Source organism: Euprymna scolopes, chromosome 1 (assembly GCF_053919585.1).
Source record: "Euprymna scolopes isolate OS-2025 chromosome 1, ASM5391958v1, whole genome shotgun sequence".
Lineage (NCBI taxonomy): Eukaryota > Metazoa > Mollusca > Cephalopoda > Sepiida > Sepiolidae > Euprymna > Euprymna scolopes.
This window is the reverse complement of record NC_136482.1, coordinates 99,674,470-99,692,252: the sequence shown is the minus strand read 5'-3', so window position 1 is coordinate 99,692,252 and position 17,783 is coordinate 99,674,470. Positions and strand designations below refer to the sequence as shown.

At 33.5% G+C, this 17,783-nt stretch overlaps 2 protein-coding genes across 3 annotated transcripts in view; one reads left to right on the top strand and one right to left on the bottom strand.

Annotated features, from left to right (window-relative positions):
• LOC145259313 (CCR4-NOT transcription complex subunit 10-like) overlaps nucleotides 1-5,022 on the bottom strand; it is a 54,864-nt gene extending 49,842 nt beyond the window's left edge. Inside the window, exon 1 of one of the 2 annotated variants that reach the window (XM_080117227.1) lies at nucleotides 4,875-5,022. The gene's annotated coding sequence lies outside the window, so the exon portion shown is untranslated. Of the gene's footprint in view, nucleotides 1-3,873; nucleotides 4,408-4,874 lie in introns of those variants that run through there. The other variant, XM_080117217.1, reaches the window with a different exon arrangement.
• A 6,074-nt stretch (nucleotides 5,023-11,096) lies between these two features.
• On the top strand, nucleotides 11,097-13,010 carry LOC145259247 (glucose-fructose oxidoreductase domain-containing protein 1-like). The gene has a single exon (XM_080117117.1). The coding sequence runs from the start codon at nucleotides 11,499-11,501 to the stop codon at nucleotides 12,675-12,677; it is 1,179 nt and encodes a 392-aa protein (XP_079973243.1). The 5' UTR covers nucleotides 11,097-11,498; the 3' UTR covers nucleotides 12,678-13,010.
• The last annotated feature ends 4,773 nt before the right edge of the window (nucleotides 13,011-17,783 follow it).

Below are 17,783 nucleotides of genomic sequence, written 5' to 3'. Positions count from 1 at the left end.
GACACCCCTAACACGAAACTGCGAATACAATATAAAAATCTCGTAATTTCTCTGTTAAAAGTGGGTTATTTATTTTCTTTATGGATTATACTTCCAAAATAAACTATTACAGTTGTTTTAAAAGTAATAAAAATATTTTTATTTTTTTTTTAAAACAGTAATGAATTTTCCGAACTCAATATTTTTCAATTTTTAAACTCAATATTTTTAAATTTTTAAATTTTAAAAATCTATCAAAATTTTTCTATTGATTCTATTTTTACGATATTTTCAGGGTCAATGTGAAATTTTATGTTCTTTCCAATAAACCGAATATAATATTTTAGACAAACGTTTTTTTTAAATTCACGCCCCCCCATTTTCACGCCCCCCCATTTTCACGCCCCCCCCCCATTTTGAAATGTCTATTAAAAAGTAAATAATTAATTTATGTTTAATAGGTTTATATATCACAAATTGAAGAGAAAAGGTCAATAAATAATATATTCAAATTTAAAACAAAAAAAAAAATCAGTTTTTTAGAAATTTACCTGTAAAGTCCGAAGTTTAAAACCTTATTTTATAAGAACACATTTTTTCTTTTTGTCTTTTTTTTTTTTTTTTTAATGAAACCTTGGTCCTTGCTCCTTTAATTGAAAAAAAAATTAGGGCTTGAATTACATTTTTCGAGGAGTTATAAGCTTAGAAAGATAGGGGGTCGAATAATTTACGCCTCTCATTTTGAAATGTCTATTAAAAAGTAAATAATTAATTTATGTTTAATAGGTTTATATATCACAAATTGAAGAGAAAAGGTCAATAAATAATATATTCAAATTTAAAACAAAAAAAAAATCAGTTTTTTAGAAATTTACCTGTAAAGTCCGAAGTTTAAAACCTTTTTAAAAAAAAAAAAAACACATTGTTTTGTTTTGTTTTTTTTTTAAATAAAACCTTGGTCCTTACTCCTTTAATTGAAAAAAAAAATTAGGGCTTGAATTACATTTTTCGAGGAGTTATAAGCTTGGAAAGATGGGGTGGAATTATTCACTATTTTCACGAAATTTCTGACACTGCTAGAGAAGCACCTGTTAAATGTTGTACAAGTTTTATAATTGAATAACCTTCCCCCTCCAAAATAAAAAAACGAAAAATAAAAATGCTTTTATAAACCGCTCGTGAAAACTTAATTTTTTAGATCAATTAAAAAGCATCAAAAACTACGTAACACAGAAAAATGAACCCCATTTTTTTGTTTTTGAAAACTTGTTATTTTAAATGTCTGCTAAAAAATTCTTCCGCGATGTGACAAGTCACCTTACTACGCGCGTCCATGCGCAAACGCATCATGTAAGAATAGCATAAACGATGGTGGTGAGTTGGCACAAAAGTAGTGCGAGGGTTCAGGGGTTAATAACCATGCAAACCGTAAATTTGTGACGGGTTTAAATATCAGATTCGTTGTCAGCGATCCAAAAAACCTGTAATAACCAAATTTTATTGGTCGGTGTTCTAGCTGTGTCAGAAACTTCGTGAAAAATATTGAATAATTCGACCCCCTGTCTTTCCAAGCTTGTAACTACTCGAAAAATGTCATTCAAACCCTAAAAGAAAAAAGGTTTAAAACTTCGGACTTTACAGGTAAATTTCTAAAAAAAAAAAAAAAAAAAAAAAAAAAAAAAAAAAAAAAAAAAAAACACTGTTTTAAATTTGAATATATTATTTATTGATCTTTTATCTTAAATTTTGATATATAAAACTTTGGTGAGTAAATTAATTATTTACTTTTTAATAAACATTTCAAAATGGGAATTTAAAAAAAAAAAAAAAAAAGAAAACTTTTGTCTAAAATATTATATTCGGTTTATTGGAAAGCATAAAATTTCACATTGACCCTGAAAATATCGTAAAAATAGAAAAATACTGAACTCGTAAAATCCAATTAATTTCATTAGTTTTTTTAAATAAAAAAAATATTTCTATTACTTTTTATACAACTTTAACGGTTTATTTTGGAAATATAATACATAAAGAAAATAAACAACTCCAACTCACTTTTAAAAGAGAAATTACGAGTTTTTTTATATTCTATTCGCAGTTTCGTGTTAGGGGTGTCAAAAATTCCTACAAAAATTCTGATACAGTACCTATCGGTGTTCTGTTGTAGTTAAAGTAAACATTTACCAATTAGAGTGGTCGGTGTTCTGTTGTAAATAATATGAATATTTACCAAAAATGGTGGCTATACTAATTAAATGCTTGAAATAAAGAAATTGGGGCCATATTCATTCAAAGGGTTAATTTTCTGCTGTTACACCTTCGGCCGAGTACCACGTGACCTAACTTTGTTTTCAAACTGAAAAAGAGGTTCGAATTTCAAACCTCTTCGCGCTATTTGTATCAAGATTGAGAAAAAAAAAATGCACTTAAAGACAGAATCTTGAAAAGATCTCTCTCGGCAGACCTGAACGAGAATCACCTCACCAGTCACCACCATAATTTTAATCGGTATTCTGAAAATGATATTTTTAAAAAATTTAACCCAGCGTAACCTCTACTCTCCATGTTAAGAATTTTCGGAATAGACAGTCCCAACCTCGAAAAGTATTTTTTTTAATATACTATAAAAAATTATAGGAGAACGGTGATTTTCGTTTAGGTCCACTCCACCTCCACCTGTCTCTCGGTTGGAATATGAGATAGCGGGTGAATGTTTGGTATTCGGTAGGATGCTCCATTCCCAGATTAAACAAAATAAGAAAATTAAAAAAGTTAAATGTTATCGCCTATGCACTATTTTTTAAATAGAATTTTCGAAAAAAAGCTTTAGGACGGCGACTTAATTTGTTTATGTGATTTCGCCGTATTTACAAAAACACCTCATTTTTTATTTTATTTTTTGGTAAGAATTAACTAAAGAACAAATAAATTAACACTTTTGTCGACTGTTCGCTTTAACGTATGAAAGTCATTTGCTCTTCTAGCATGATTAGTTCAGTGTGAATTTAATGAAAAATATCGATTTGAAAAAATAAATAATCATAGCATAGGAATTTCTGTGAGTTGAAGTATTTTTAGGTCGTTTCTAACAAAAAAAAAAAAAAAATGACGCTAAAAGAGGCGCAAGCCTTAAAGGGGAAATAACTACTTCCATGGTTAATGGGTGGGGGGAATTTGAAAATTGTGATTCTTTAGCAGTATTTTCTATTGCCAATTTAAAACGAATATATTTTTAAGTAAAATAATTAAATCCATTTTTTTTTTTTTTTCATTTTATTACCCAGAGATTTACTTGAAATAATTAAGACATAGTACTTTTAAGCATCGAGAAAAACTTACTTCTATCCTAAATTGAAAGGTACTTTGACGCGTACGAATATCAATGATTGAGGTTTTAATGCTGTTGTTAATAACTCTAATGGACAATAAAAACAATCTGTGGACATTAGATTGATCAAAATTAGCACAGCAGCACCAAGGAAATTAAATATAGATTAAATTTGAAATATGTTTCTATATGCATGCATGGGTACCTAAAGTTAAAATTCCTATCTACCGATGATGCAGGAAAACAGCAGTTTGATTCGTTGTATTTTGATCGTGAAGATTATTATTTATTTAAACGAAAATAAACGTGAAATTACATAACTTACGATGAAAAGAAAGCTATCTTTAAAAGGACTGCGTTACTGTGACAACCAATCAAAAAAAAAAAAAGTTGTTTTTTAGCATTAGGTTGATTTTTTTTTTTTTTTTTCAGAGAGATAACGAAAAAAAATATGGACAACTTAATCAACTCTCTTAATCTTAAGAGTTTATAGTTAAATAAAGCTGAAAAGAAGGCATGAAAACATCACATTACTAAATTTTAATTTAACATATTATTTTACTCACGTTAAAGGTTCGCGGTGTGGTGTAAGAAATTCGACATAACTCGCTGGTCGAACGAATAATTTACGGACTTGTTTCCAGATTGTATTCAACTACAGACACGTTTTTCCCTAAGGGACTATTTGTTGTTTTTCTATTTGACTTTCGTGAAATGTTTGAATATTTATTTTTTTATTTACGGTTAAAATTTATTTTAATACGTCTAATAATGCTAACAAATAATTTGAAAGATTTCCAACAATTTTACATTTTCAGCAAAAAGACAAAATAATTTTCAAACTCACATTTTAAGTGAATGTAGTCACGAAATTCATTTATAAAGTTTTGTGTTTGTTTTTTTAAGCAAAATACAAAAAAATATATCTTAAAGATTCCAACATTTGTTGAATTCAACTCGTTAATTTAATTAACACTACAAACGGACACAATTAATTTAATTAACATTACAAACATTTTCTGACAATTTGGGAGCTAGCTTCTCCTTGTTTGAAACCTAGATAAAATAGCATGCTAAAATGATTTTTGAAACACGTTAGCGGCCGTGTATGGCCACCCCCTCCTTAAAAAAAAAAAAAAAATGTGGTTTTCTTCAAAAACTATCGATCAAGCAACAATTTTTCAAATTATATTTGTTTGGATTTTTTTTATGCTTTTTCCGAAGAACCGCTACATGTAAATTTTTTCTGTAAATGTAGATGAACACACTTACTTAAATCAACCTTCTCCCTAAAATAATAATGTTCTTACTTTTTTTAGGCGTTTACATGTGAACACAGTGAAAAACTGCGGTAAGAAGAACTAAAAACAATTATTTTAGAATTTAGAGTGGGAGATTAGTTTTGCATATAAATTTAACGTAGAATCACCGGCAATTTTCGCGTTTTAGGGCAATTAATCAAACTTTATTTATTGCTATGGGAGATAAATTGTCGCTTTTTGGTACCCGCCATTTGACATTTTTCCAGACCATTTTTTCCTTTCTTTTTTTTTCTATATAAACTTACCTTTTATGTCGCAAGAAAATTCTTTTGGATTTTTTAATCTAATACTTTAGAATTTAGAGTGGGGAATCACTTTCGCATATAAATTTAACCATCACCAATTGCCGGAAACTTATTTTAAAACTTGCTACTCCAAACTACTCGAGTTTCTGAACAATCAGCCAATTTATCCAAAACTTGAAGCATTTTATTTGCATATCATGTAACAAGTTCGCAAGCATATATATAAAAAAATGCAATAGTCATTTTTTTTCTTTCTTTTTTTTTTTTTTTTTTTTGGTTTGCTAGCAGACACTACAGTCTGCATTAAAACAGGTTTTTACCAATATTTTTAAGGCATTCAATCACACACCTCCTTATCTTCAAGATCAATAATTGGTCTCATATTCCATTATCCAAGCCAGGTGTATTCATTTACAGTGCAACTGTCATAGTGGTTCTTGAGAGACTTCATCAAATTCCTCTTCTACTGGTAAGGAAACTCTCCATATGTCTAAGGTGTGGCGTGGCACTCCATCAACTGCCACTTTGTTCTTGGAAAGTACTTCAGTTACTGTCCTTCTACAGCGAGAAATAGGCAGTTTCACCCACACCTCCTCACCTATCCTTGCGCCAACCTCGTTCTCTCCATTATGGACAGTGGGTGTCGCACACAGTTTTTATAGTTCGATGGTGCCTCTCTATTATTTCATTGGCATTTGGGTGGTATGCAGATCTAAAATATTGCCTAACGCTTTCCATGAACACCTCTTTAGTAACTTTCGCTACCTCTTCTGCCATTTCCACTCTAATTTTTCGCCATATCGCTACTCTCCCAGGTCCATAGTCAATCATAGTTAAATATGGTTCATGTTGGTAATGCATGATATCAATGGCCAATTACCACCAATTCTTTGGTACATGCCGTTTCCTTTTTTCATACTTGGACAATGCAGGGTCATTGACATTCTCTACATTAGTCCACCATCTCCTGAATACCATCCATTTTGATGTTAAGATTCACTTTCCTTGCTAGCTACAAGGTTCTTTCCTTTCCAAAATGATTCATATTATGCAGCTTCTTCGGATCTTCTACTTCACAGCACACCAAAGCCACATCTTTCTTTTCCCATAGCAAAGCCTTCTTCACTCTGATCAGTCCATCCGTTTTGTTCTTCTTTGATGGGACCAACCTAGCAATTACCTTCAAACTAAATTCTCTGATCAAATCTCCTAGTGTTCCAAGTCAACGCTTGATAAGTATTTCAGCTGCTTCTTTTCTGACATTTCAGATTTAATTCATGATACTACTGTTGCTGAGTTTGTTTGCATATCCACTGTCTGTAGCTCCCATTTAAAAGCCAAATTGATGGTATCAAATTCCACAACATTGATGTTGGCACTATCATCCTTTCTTTGTAGCAAAGCAGCATCTTCAACAGTTACTCCTCCTATTTCTAACAAAGCCCCTAATCTCAGGCTACTAACGTCACTCTATATTACCCTTTCTGAGCTCTTTTATATGCCATTCTTCCTTTACAGGGTCTACCCTTTTCACTTCCGCAATGATCTCTTGTATCATGTGTAGCACCACTTAGTTGAATCCTCCACTGGTCTGCATCAGTCTGCCTTTTAATAAAGCTGCATCCATCTGTCCATAGGGTAATGACTAACCAATCTTCCACACACTGAGAAAAGTTCTCGCTTGGTTAGGCCATCCTTGACAAGAATCTCATCTCTTCGTCCAAACATCAAATTTCCTGTCTTATTCCGCTGTAATTTCAATCCCAGAGCCATTCAATTTTCTAACGACTCTGATGGTTTAGCCGTCAGCCCATATTTGTTGACATGATCTCTCACCCTCTCCACAGTCACATTTGTCTCATCCACCAGTTTATCATCAATATAAAAGCAGGTGGCTCTTTTCACTGCAACATCTTTGGTCAACATGGTCTTAAGCACTGCTGACATGATTTTGGGGGACGAATTTAGTCCCAATTTCAATCTGGTCAAACAATAAATCTGACCTTTATATTCAACTAATTGGTACTACCACAGCTTCTTATACACATAAATTTGAAGGTAGGTCGATTTTAAGTCCATGATTTTGGTTGCTCGTTCCATTCTCCTCCACTCTCTCATGACTTCTTCACATACATCAATTCCATCTTTGGTGTGGCTTACAACATACTTGTTCAATTCCCACAAGTACAACACTGGCTTGACCTTTTTGGTAGGTTGAACCTTCTCAGACCATAGTATTAGAATTCCTTTGTCGATCCACCTCTCAAGTTCTTCCTCAAACTGCGGTTTTATCTCTCCTCCTAGGGTGCTTTATAGCAGTTAGCCAGGCTTGTCAACACAGGTGGCCGCGCGGTCTATTGCCATTCTACTGTCCGTTTATCATCATCAAAATATGCTCAAAAATCCTCATCCTCAATCTGACATGGTCTGGGTTTTGTTGGTTGGATAGCATTGCCATTTTGTTATGTACTGATTGTCGAACTTTACCTGGCCCTTAGCAATTGTAGCTCCTCCCAGTTATTCTGTATATATATATATATATATATATATATATATATATATATATATATATAATATAAAGCTGAACGTCTGTGTGTGTCTGGTTACGAATAGGCTCCTATATGGTTGACTATTATAGAAAACTGATCACATATAATGATAGAAGATGTATCGAGACACAGGAATGGGTATGTTTGATCTGGCATAATGATGATTCATTAAAATTATGGGGTCTGCGTACACGCCGGGTCCACAAAGTATGGAAATAAAAAATTAAAAAATTAAAAAAAAAGTTTACAAGTGTTTTTGATATAGATGTACATAATAATACTTTGATAAGTATGTTTTAACTTAAATAGGTATGATATAATAAAATTGTGGGGTTTGCGTTCGTGCCTGACCTTCATAGAATTGAAATAGGTACAAACTTTAATAACGACTTTTTATATCTATCTGCATAAGTATACTTTGATAATTATGTTTCAGTTTGAAGAAATATGGTAAATAAAATTATGGGGTGTTCGTTCGCATCTGACCTCCATAGAATGGAAATATGTCACAAAGTTTAACAAGGTTTTTTAATATAGATCCACAGAATATTGTGATAAGTGTTTCAGTGTGAACAGGTGTGGTATAATAAATTATAGGGTTTATCTATTTTATTTTTACTTTCATCATATTTTGCTTTGGTTTTGATACCCCCAAATTCGAAGCTATCTCTTTAGAACCCTTCTTTTTCATAACCTATCATATTTTCATAAATCAGAGTCCATTTTCTATACGCTGTTTTTGAACCCAGTCAATGACGGGTACTTTTGCTAGTATATATATATATATATATATATATATATATAAAATAAAGAGACATAACCATCATGGCTGCTTACACTATACAATGCATCTCGTGGTCTTCCAAAATGGGAAGAAAAAAAAAGGAAGTCATCTAAGGGAAAGTAATCGTGACATACTATCACATCCCCTTCTTTCATACGGTTAAATGAAAAGAGAAAAAAAAGAAAATTTTAGAAAACAACAAAACAAGGCAAAAAAGTGCATTTGTAATTGTTCCATCTTTTAATCTTTTAGGTTGTTTGATTATACATCCACATCTAGTTGTTTCATCTGTTGTATTGTTGTAGGATGTTTGTTCAGGTATTGACTGTTGCTTTTGTGTGTCATTTGTCTCTACACTGGGTGTACAGTTTTTAATCGGCTTTTGAGGAATTTCAGTTGGGTGTATCTCAGTACTTGATTTGGTTCTGGATGGGTCTATTCTAAGGTGCCGTCGATTTTGATAGTTTTTCCAGAAGGGGTTTGTACTATGTATGACCTTGGTTCTTTGCTCAATTGAAACATATTTTTGTTCAATTCACTCACCAGAGATTTTGCTCGGAGCTTACATTCCATCCCTTAATGTCCATAATATGCTTTTTTGTAATATCTCATGTTACATTAATTTGGGTATTATTATTCTGTTTGATTTCAATAAAATTCGAATGAGATCAATATGTCACATATTTTTGTTTACTTCACTGAATATATCGAGCCAACCTCTTAGATTAATGTCCCTTAGTTTGCATAGTATGGAATTCTCATTCGTTGCTTGGTGTAACTGAGCTAGGTTTGGAGTTGAAAAAATCTGCTCTTAGGTTGAAGTCAATGGCTTCTTTAGCTTTCTTATTTTATTTATTATTTAGCCTTGAGAATTCATTCACTAATGCCATATCTTTTTAAGGGCAATATGCACTCATCATATCTTTTTAAGGGCAATATGCACTCATCATATTATACCTTTGAAAACATAACAGTATGTGTTGGAGGCAAGGTGGAGTTGCAACTAAATTTTTTAAGTTGATCATTTCCAGAAGGCTTATGTACATTTTCCACCTGGAATGCACTTCCATATATGTAAGTTCTGAAGCGTTTATACCACAAAACCCACTCTATGTTGGCATAACATTGTTTGGTCTCTGTTAAAGATTTTGATGCGAATGCTATGCCCTCTATTTGATGTATCAACTTTGATGACAGTTTGTTTTGCACAGTCAAAGTATAGCAGCAACATATCCTTGCAAATCAAATCCTTGATTTGCTGGGGGGGGGGGGGTCTGATGATTTTCTGTCCACTTGTATCCGCTTCTCTTTTAAAAGATTTCTCCTGGATACCGCGAGATCTGACATATGCGGAATGAAGGGTGCCATATATGTGATGATTCCCTGCTGCAGGGTTAAATGGCATCTGGGCTGATTTAGTCAATAGCTAGACAAGTGAAATCCGTCAACAGTAAGAGAAATGGTAGAAGCTGATCATGTCAATGATTGAATTAGTGAAGTTAGTCAATAGCTGGACAAAGTCTGCCAGAACATTGGCAGGAGAAGCTAATTGAGTCAAATGCTAGACTATACTAGTGATTGGCAACAAGTGAATGAAGAAACGGCATCCATGACCAGAGTAGCTAACCATGTTAACTAGTCTGATTAGTCAAACAGAAAAATAAATTGGGTCAGTTATTTAATATGGTACCAGAGCAGATGATCAAATAATAGTCAATATCTGAAGATCAGAAAAGTCTATGGGATCTGGAACAGGAAGGTGGAAACAAATACTGGGGTGGCTTGCCACTCAGACTTAGGGTCAGTGATAGGATTAAGGGTTTAATTATAGGTGGCTTACCACTTGGACTTAGGATTAGTAGTATTAAGGATTTAATTGGGAGGTTTGCCACTTGGACTTAAGGAAAAAATATTTTCACCCTTTACTTCCTCCCTCAAATGTACAGAATTTATCTCTCTTACCAAACTAAAAATGGTTAACTGCCCTAAAACACTATCCAGTCCGACAACTAGCTGGGGTGGAGCTGATAGCTGAAGGTGCTCATTGTTCATTGACAAAATTGTCTTGTTCTGTTTGCTGTTTTGTTTCAATCATGTAGTTATTTGTATTTGTTTACTTTATTTTTACACATTCAATTGCAACAATTTATCTCACAAATTAATATATATTCCAATTTCAAAATTAATTTGAAAAAAGGACATTTTATTTTTATATTTTCGGACACTTTAGATTTTTAAAACCAGGTTTTAATTTGATAGTCTAGATTATTTTATGAGGTTAAAAGTTGAAAAAGCCCTAATTATAAAATATATGTAAGATTATAATATTATTTTTTATTATTAATATTTTATATGAAAATAAGTGGAACAATGTGAACAATTCTTACTTTTCTTAAAAAAAAAATGTGTAATATTTATTTCTTGCAACTGTTAACTCTCTTTTGTGAAACATTATTAAAAGTAAATAAACATATTTTTTTTTTACAGAAAAGTATCATTCTTATGCCAAACTACTTATAATAATACAAATACTACTACTAAATAAATAAATAATAATAATAATAAGAAGAAGAAGAAGAATGTAAGAAATTTTTTCGGAAGTTCTCCGAAAAAAGAATTCACTGAATTTCATCAAGTAGTTTTTGTTTTATAGCGAAAAAAAAACAAAACAATTTGTTATGATACCGAGCAAAAGGTTCGATTTTTAGGAAGAAAAGCTAGTAATAAAGAGGTGGGGGGGGTATCTGCGCTTTACATTGAGTTATCTCCCCGTGGCGTGTCAACAAATTCTATAATGGCTGACTAACGCGCTCTCATAAGAACGTGTTTTTCCGCTGTAAAAAAAAAACAACTACTCGTTCAAATTAAATTAAATTATTATTTTTTTTTATTTATTTATTTATTTTTTTTTTGAGATCTTCAGTCCAAAACGGATACGTACAATATAACCTTTTTTCGATATTTTCATTTTTTAATCTCTTGGTTAAAGTGTACAAGTACCAAACGCTAAATCATCTATCACCGTCTCGAAAACAAGGGAAGTAATGCAATAATGAAATGCCTCGAGAAATATGCCGGAATGCCTTAATTTATTTATTTATTATTTGTTTGTGCGTTTTTAGCGACAAGTGTCTTCGAGGAATATTATTGTACGGTGACTTTTTTTCTCATACACCGGCTCGTTTAATTTCTGATATACAACATGGCGCACTGATTTAGTGCTTACTGTTTACGTGCTTCGTGTCGAACAAGGAACAAGGATAGTGTCCGATCAGTGCGTCATCAAACACAATGTTACCCGGAGTTGGAGTGTTTGGGACTACTGCTACGATACAATCATTTGTACCCATCTTAAAAGTATGTGGCTTTCCCGTAGTCGCCTTGTGGGGAAGTGAAAATTTGGATGCCCAGGAACTAGCTACCCAACTGGACATCCCGTTCAGCACACGCAAAGTGGACGATGTCTTGTTACGCAAAGATGTCGACCTTGTTGTTATCGGTTGCCCACCCCATAGCCAATGGTTTATCGCTGTGAAAGCTTTGGGCATCGGTAAACATGTTCTATGTAGTGCCCCGTCCGGCCCAATGCAGTTAAATGCTCAACACATGGTCAAGGCAGCCAGGTACTATCCGCGGTTGATGTCCCTGATGTGTTATGGACTCCGCTTCCTGCCAACTATTATCAAGATGAAGACGATGATCGAAGAGGGATGCCTCGGCAGCATCACAATCTGCGAAGTGAAAGTTCACTACGGCGGTTTACCGAAAGAGAAGTATGACTGGATGTGTGACGAAGGTATGGGCGGTGGTGTTTTAAACACGATCGGCAGTAATATTATCGACGTGATCACCTTTCTGACCAAAGAACGGGCCCTGCGTGTTCACGGCATGTTAAAGACTTACACGAAACAAACTCAGAACATTAAAGGAATCCGAGAAATCACCAGCGACGATTTCTGCACTTTCCAAATGGAGCTCGACAAGGGTGCGTGTGTTACAGTGACGCTGAATAGCCACATCCCCGGACAGTTTGTCCAAGAAATCGTCATTTGTGGGCAAAAGGGGCGACTGATTGCACGGGGTTCTGACTTGTATGAGCAGAGATTGAATGCGACCCGGGAATCGCTGATTCATTTCGACCCGATCAAAGAGGAGGAGAGATACGGCATCTCCCCGAAAGCGAGGACCGAAATCCCCAGTCCTTATCTGAAGGGTCTTATCCACATGATCGAGGCCGTGAAAGATGCTTTTGAGAAAGAAGAGGAAAGACAAAACTGGCAGGCGGAACCTGTCGCTTCGGCGTCGAATTTCGAAGACGCCCTTTACGTACAGACTGTTGTCGATGCAATCCGAAAGTCAAATAAGACCAAACAGTGGACGAAAGTGGACGTTTCCGTTGAAGAGCCAGAGCCGAATTCCAACAACATGTTATCCGATCAGATGAGGAGGAGCACTTTCTCGTTGCAGTGATTTTGAGTATTTTCACACAATATCATAAAATATTTTAAATGTCCATTTTTATATCATGAAAACAAAACAACAACAACAACAACAAAACTTACAATTATTTCTGCCTTTTTACATACAACATATACTTACATCATTTATATCTCAGATCTGACTGTAAAAAATGGAAAGGAAAAAAGGAAAACCTACTCTATCGTAAAAAAACATTTTGGTTCGTTCTTTGATACGACAGGGACGCGTGAGAAAATGTTTTCCTTTGGAAAACACAAATGAAACCAGTATTTTGTTTGTTTGTATATTTATTAGGATTTTTTTTATATAAATATATAAAATTAGCGCAAGTATTTTGTCTATTGTTTGCCTATAAACTTTTATTACAGCCAAAAGTTGCCTCTCCTCGCTCTCTCACTCTCTCTCTCAACTTTTATTCATCCCAAACAAAGCATATTTGCAACTGAGATGTATGGGGCTGCTGTGATTAGGGGCTAAATTTATAGAGGGCAGTCTAAGTGGGAGTTGTGTAGCAAATTTGTTCACATTACATTAAGATTTATTCATGTTAGAGAGGAAGGAGGAAACTCCAAAGGCAAACCGCCCAAGAAAGTTTTCCAGCCTCTACAACAGTGAAGGAAGGGTAATTTTTGCTTCTTGTTGGGGATATTTACGTTAGTCGCCAGTTTAAAGGCTTCACAATTATATGTGAAATTTTGCGATTTAATCAATACATAGCAATTTTTTTGCTTATTTATTACTAATTGATTAAAATAATTGACTTGCAATTCTTTCAAAATTTGAAAGTAATTTTGAAGTGTTTAAACTGACGAATACAAAGTAATTTCTGGCTTGAATTCAAAGTTTAATAATAAATAAATAGATCAACCATAGTCGAAGACGACCTCAAAGCCCCTTTTTACTCACTATTCCATCGAGATGTAAGGGAGGGCGCCACTCCTTTCTCAGAATTACTCCACACTTTTGATCTTTACCTTATGTTGAATGTGAATGTTTAGCAAGAAGGCATCAGGTACCATTTTTTTTTTTTTTTTTTTTTTTATATAACTCAACCGAGGATTGAGCCCTGGTCTCCTGACCCATGAGCAAACATTCTAACCAATATGCCAAATAGGCTGATCTAAGTTTAAATTCTCAGAAGTCAAGTATTATTATTCATTTGTGCGCCTAAACCAAAGTTAAGCATTAATTTTCTCTCATATGCTCCTAACATATCGAAGAAGCTAAAGTGGCAATATTGAATTATCTAATTTAGACACTGCTATTCCAAATTCATGAATGTGGGTCGCCATCGGTGGACTGTTTGTCTTATATACGGTCATAAACCACATGTTAAGTTTAATTTAGACTGTTTCAAACTGATTGCACGCTAAAAAATAATTAAATCTAATTAAAAAATAGATTTTTTTTTAATCATTTGATAATTTTCATGTACTTCTGTGATTTAACTTGTTGAAATAATAACGCTATTATTTAGAAAACTAGTATTAACATGAGGAATAGGGGAAGAGCTCTGTTAACTATTCTGTACTTTCAATTTAATGAAGAAAAAAAAAACCTTAAAAACTGAATTTGATTCGAAAATCATATCTAAATAAACTGCGCAAATACCAATTTTCATTTAAAAAAATTATTCCAGCTAATATATAAAATTTTTCCTAAAAAGGATTTTATGACTTTTTTTTAATTTGATGTGGAAGAGGCAATTTATTGATGGAAACTTGTTGCTTTGAATTTGGAATAGCGGTGTCTAGTTAAGATAATTCAATATCACCGTTGAAGTTTTAGTAGTGAGGGGAAAAAAATAAAATATATTTTTTTTTTATTTTGCTTTTATATTGTTTGTTTAACACTAACAGAGAGAATGGCACTATTTACCATTCTTCCAATTTAGAATGTTTAAAAAAGCCTTGGATATTATTTCAGCCGAGTTTCACTAATAGAAATGTTTTTACTAGGAAGAACAACATGTTCTCAAGCCTCAGTTAAAAATATATAGTTGATCACTTACGACAGGTAAAAAAGAGAAGGGTACTTTGCCTTCACTTGCCGACTTAACAAGGGTACCCAAGACTGAAATAAAAAAAGAGATTGAATCTAAATTATTTATTTATCATTATTAATTATATAATTGTATAATTTCATGTATAATAATTACAATGTCCCAAAGATGATTATTAAAAAGATGAAAATGACAGTATTTTTTGAGCACTGTACATGTATAATAAATAGTAAATATAACTTCTTGTTACTTTTTTGTTTGTTTTCTCTTTGTTTGATGTTGTTTTAGTTCAAGCATTACGATAAAATCAGCCTTGACTAAGTTTCATGAACTGTTGCCAGTCTTGACATCTTGAGGTATTTGAAAAAGAGGGTTTGAAAATCTATCATGGAAGGGTTTTCACTTAATGGGACTGTTAAATATAAATTTAATATAATTAAATGAAAATGATCAACTTGTTGCTTTAGTCAAAAATCATCCGGCTCACAGCTACTTGACATTTTCTCTCCCTATTACTTTTTGTTTATCTCTTCACAATATCAAGCTCAGATTTTGCAAATCCCGATCTTAAATGTGAATTAGGTTATTTTTCTTATTCATTTAAATGCGACATAGCCAATCCCACTTGATTTACATTACATCTCTGGACTCGTATCAGATATTAAAATAAAGACACTATGAGATCGTCTCTGCTAGCACTCATATTTGGCATCCTTACTTGCAATCTATGATTTAAACATTTCTCTAATCTTCATATTATACAATAAGCAAAGATGGGCCTTTTTATGGCGGAGGTGAAACAAATCAGGACCACTTCAAATGCTTGATCCTGGCTTAATGTCTCTTTCACTATTAGAAGGGATATAGCAACTATATTAAAAGTGCAATGCTGAATGGAGGCAAGTGCTGGTCCTCACTCGCTTATTTTCAGTGTAATAATAGAATATATATTATTCCTTAATTTGAACATTATATATATTAACTTATTTTTATTTCGGACTATTAGTCTCATCTTTATTAGTTGTTGTTTTTCATCTTTTATTGGTTTGTTTATTCACGTTTCGGCCAACTATTCCTCTGGCCTTCGTCAGGTGGTAACCTCGACGGATAGGAACTTTGAATCTCCTAACTGCATTCTCAGCCATCACTGCTATCCGTAATTGTTGTCGTCTCACCACATTTTTTGGCCGAGTAAACCTCTGGCACGCTTTGGGTGGGATTGAAACCGCTATCTTCAGACAATGTTCATCTGGAACTGTAGAGATTCAACGTCTTTATCAACTGCGCCACGGGCCCCAAAGGGCGATCAATGTTGGATTCTTTGATCTTATAAATCCGTCGCGGTTACCACCTGATGAAGGCCAGAGGAATAGTTGGCCGAAACGTTGTGAATAAACAAACCAATAAAAGATGAAAAACAACAACTAATAAAGATGAGACTAATAGTCCGAAATAAAAATAAGTTAATATATATAATGCTCATCTCAAAAAACGAATTCCAATTAAGGAATAATATATATACCAATCGGTATGGACCCGACTATGGAAGATCAGATAATAAATAAACGTGGATTTATAAGATCAAAGAATCCAACCCCACCCAAAGCGTGCCAAAGGTTTACTTGGCCAAAAAATGTAGTGAGACGACAACAACTACGGATGGCAGTGATGGCTGAGAATGCAGTTAGGAGATTCGATGTTTCTATCCGTCGCGGTTACCACCTGACGAAGGCCAGAGGAATAGTTGGCCAAAACGTTGTGAATAAACAAACCAATAAAAGATGAAAAACAACAACTAATAAAGATGAGACTAATAGTCCGAAATAAAAATAAGTTAATATAATAATAGAATGATGATCAGATGGATATATAATGTTAAGTCAGATCAGACTGTGCATATTGGTTCTCATACTCTGATAACAAGGCTGAATATACCAAAACTCGATGATTATCACTTGACTACATTGGTTTGGACATGTTGAGAGGAGCAATTCTTGGATAAGAAAATGCAAAGACCTTGAGGTAGAAGGCTAGAGGGAGGTGGGACAACCCAAGAAAACTTAGATGCAAACCATCAACAAGGATCTTAAACAATAGAATTTGAACAGAATCAATTCCCAAGACTGCTTGGAATCTGGGTTTGCAAGCTGCCAGAAAATGTCAGACCCTTAAGCAAAAGAAATAAAACAATAAAATTAAGGTTGTTGATCACTCCTAAAGGAGGCACTTCTCCCTGGTTTCCTTCCATCTTGTTTTGTCCTTAACTAGATCTGGCTATCTAGAACCGAATTAGTTGTCAAGGTCGTCTCTCCAATGGGTTATTCTTCTTAGACTTTTCTTTTACCTCTTGGTCCATTCTGTTGCTCTATATGTTCACCTGTTGTCTGTAGATCTTGAAAGGTGACCTACCCAGCTATGTTCAGCTGTTTGTATGGTGATGATGATGTCATTTACTCTAGTTTACTGTTTGATCCAAGTGTTTCTTTTCTTTTTATGCATAAATGAAATGGTAACAGACAGGAAAAGTTGGAACTCTAATCTGAAGCATGAGACAAGAAAATGGAAAATAAAATAATCTATATATCTATAAAAGTGAAAATGTCTGTCTTTGTGTGTACATTTCCCTACAAAATAACTCTGTCAATTTTCAGTCTACAGATTCGAAATTTGATATACAGGGTATGGAGATTTGGGAAAATCTTTGTAATCAGTTTTCGGTCAGAAATTTGGCTGTTAAGGGGTCAAAGTTCAACGATTTGACCTTTGAGAACTCTACCAAACTCCTCCGCTAATTTTGGGTCAAAACACTTGAAATTTTAGATATAGGTTCCTTGGACATGGATCTAACTTAATAACTTGATTTGAGCCCAAAACAATAAATATTAAGGGGTCATAATAAGGGTCAAAGTTAAAAAAAATTTGACCTCTACCAAAATTACTCAGACAATTTCTGGTCTAAACATTTGAAATTTTACATAAAGGGTATTCAGAGATAGGACAAGATTTTTAATCGGTTTGGGTCGAAAATTTGAGCTAAAAATGTATAAATCTATGTATGTTTGCATGTCTGCCTAAAACTTTCGACAGAGGCGACG

Excerpts from the sequence above, each read along its gene's own strand:
- LOC145259247 (XM_080117117.1), top strand. The coding sequence starts at position 11,499 with ATGTTACCCGGAGTTGGAGTGTTTGGGACTACTGCTACGATACAATCA.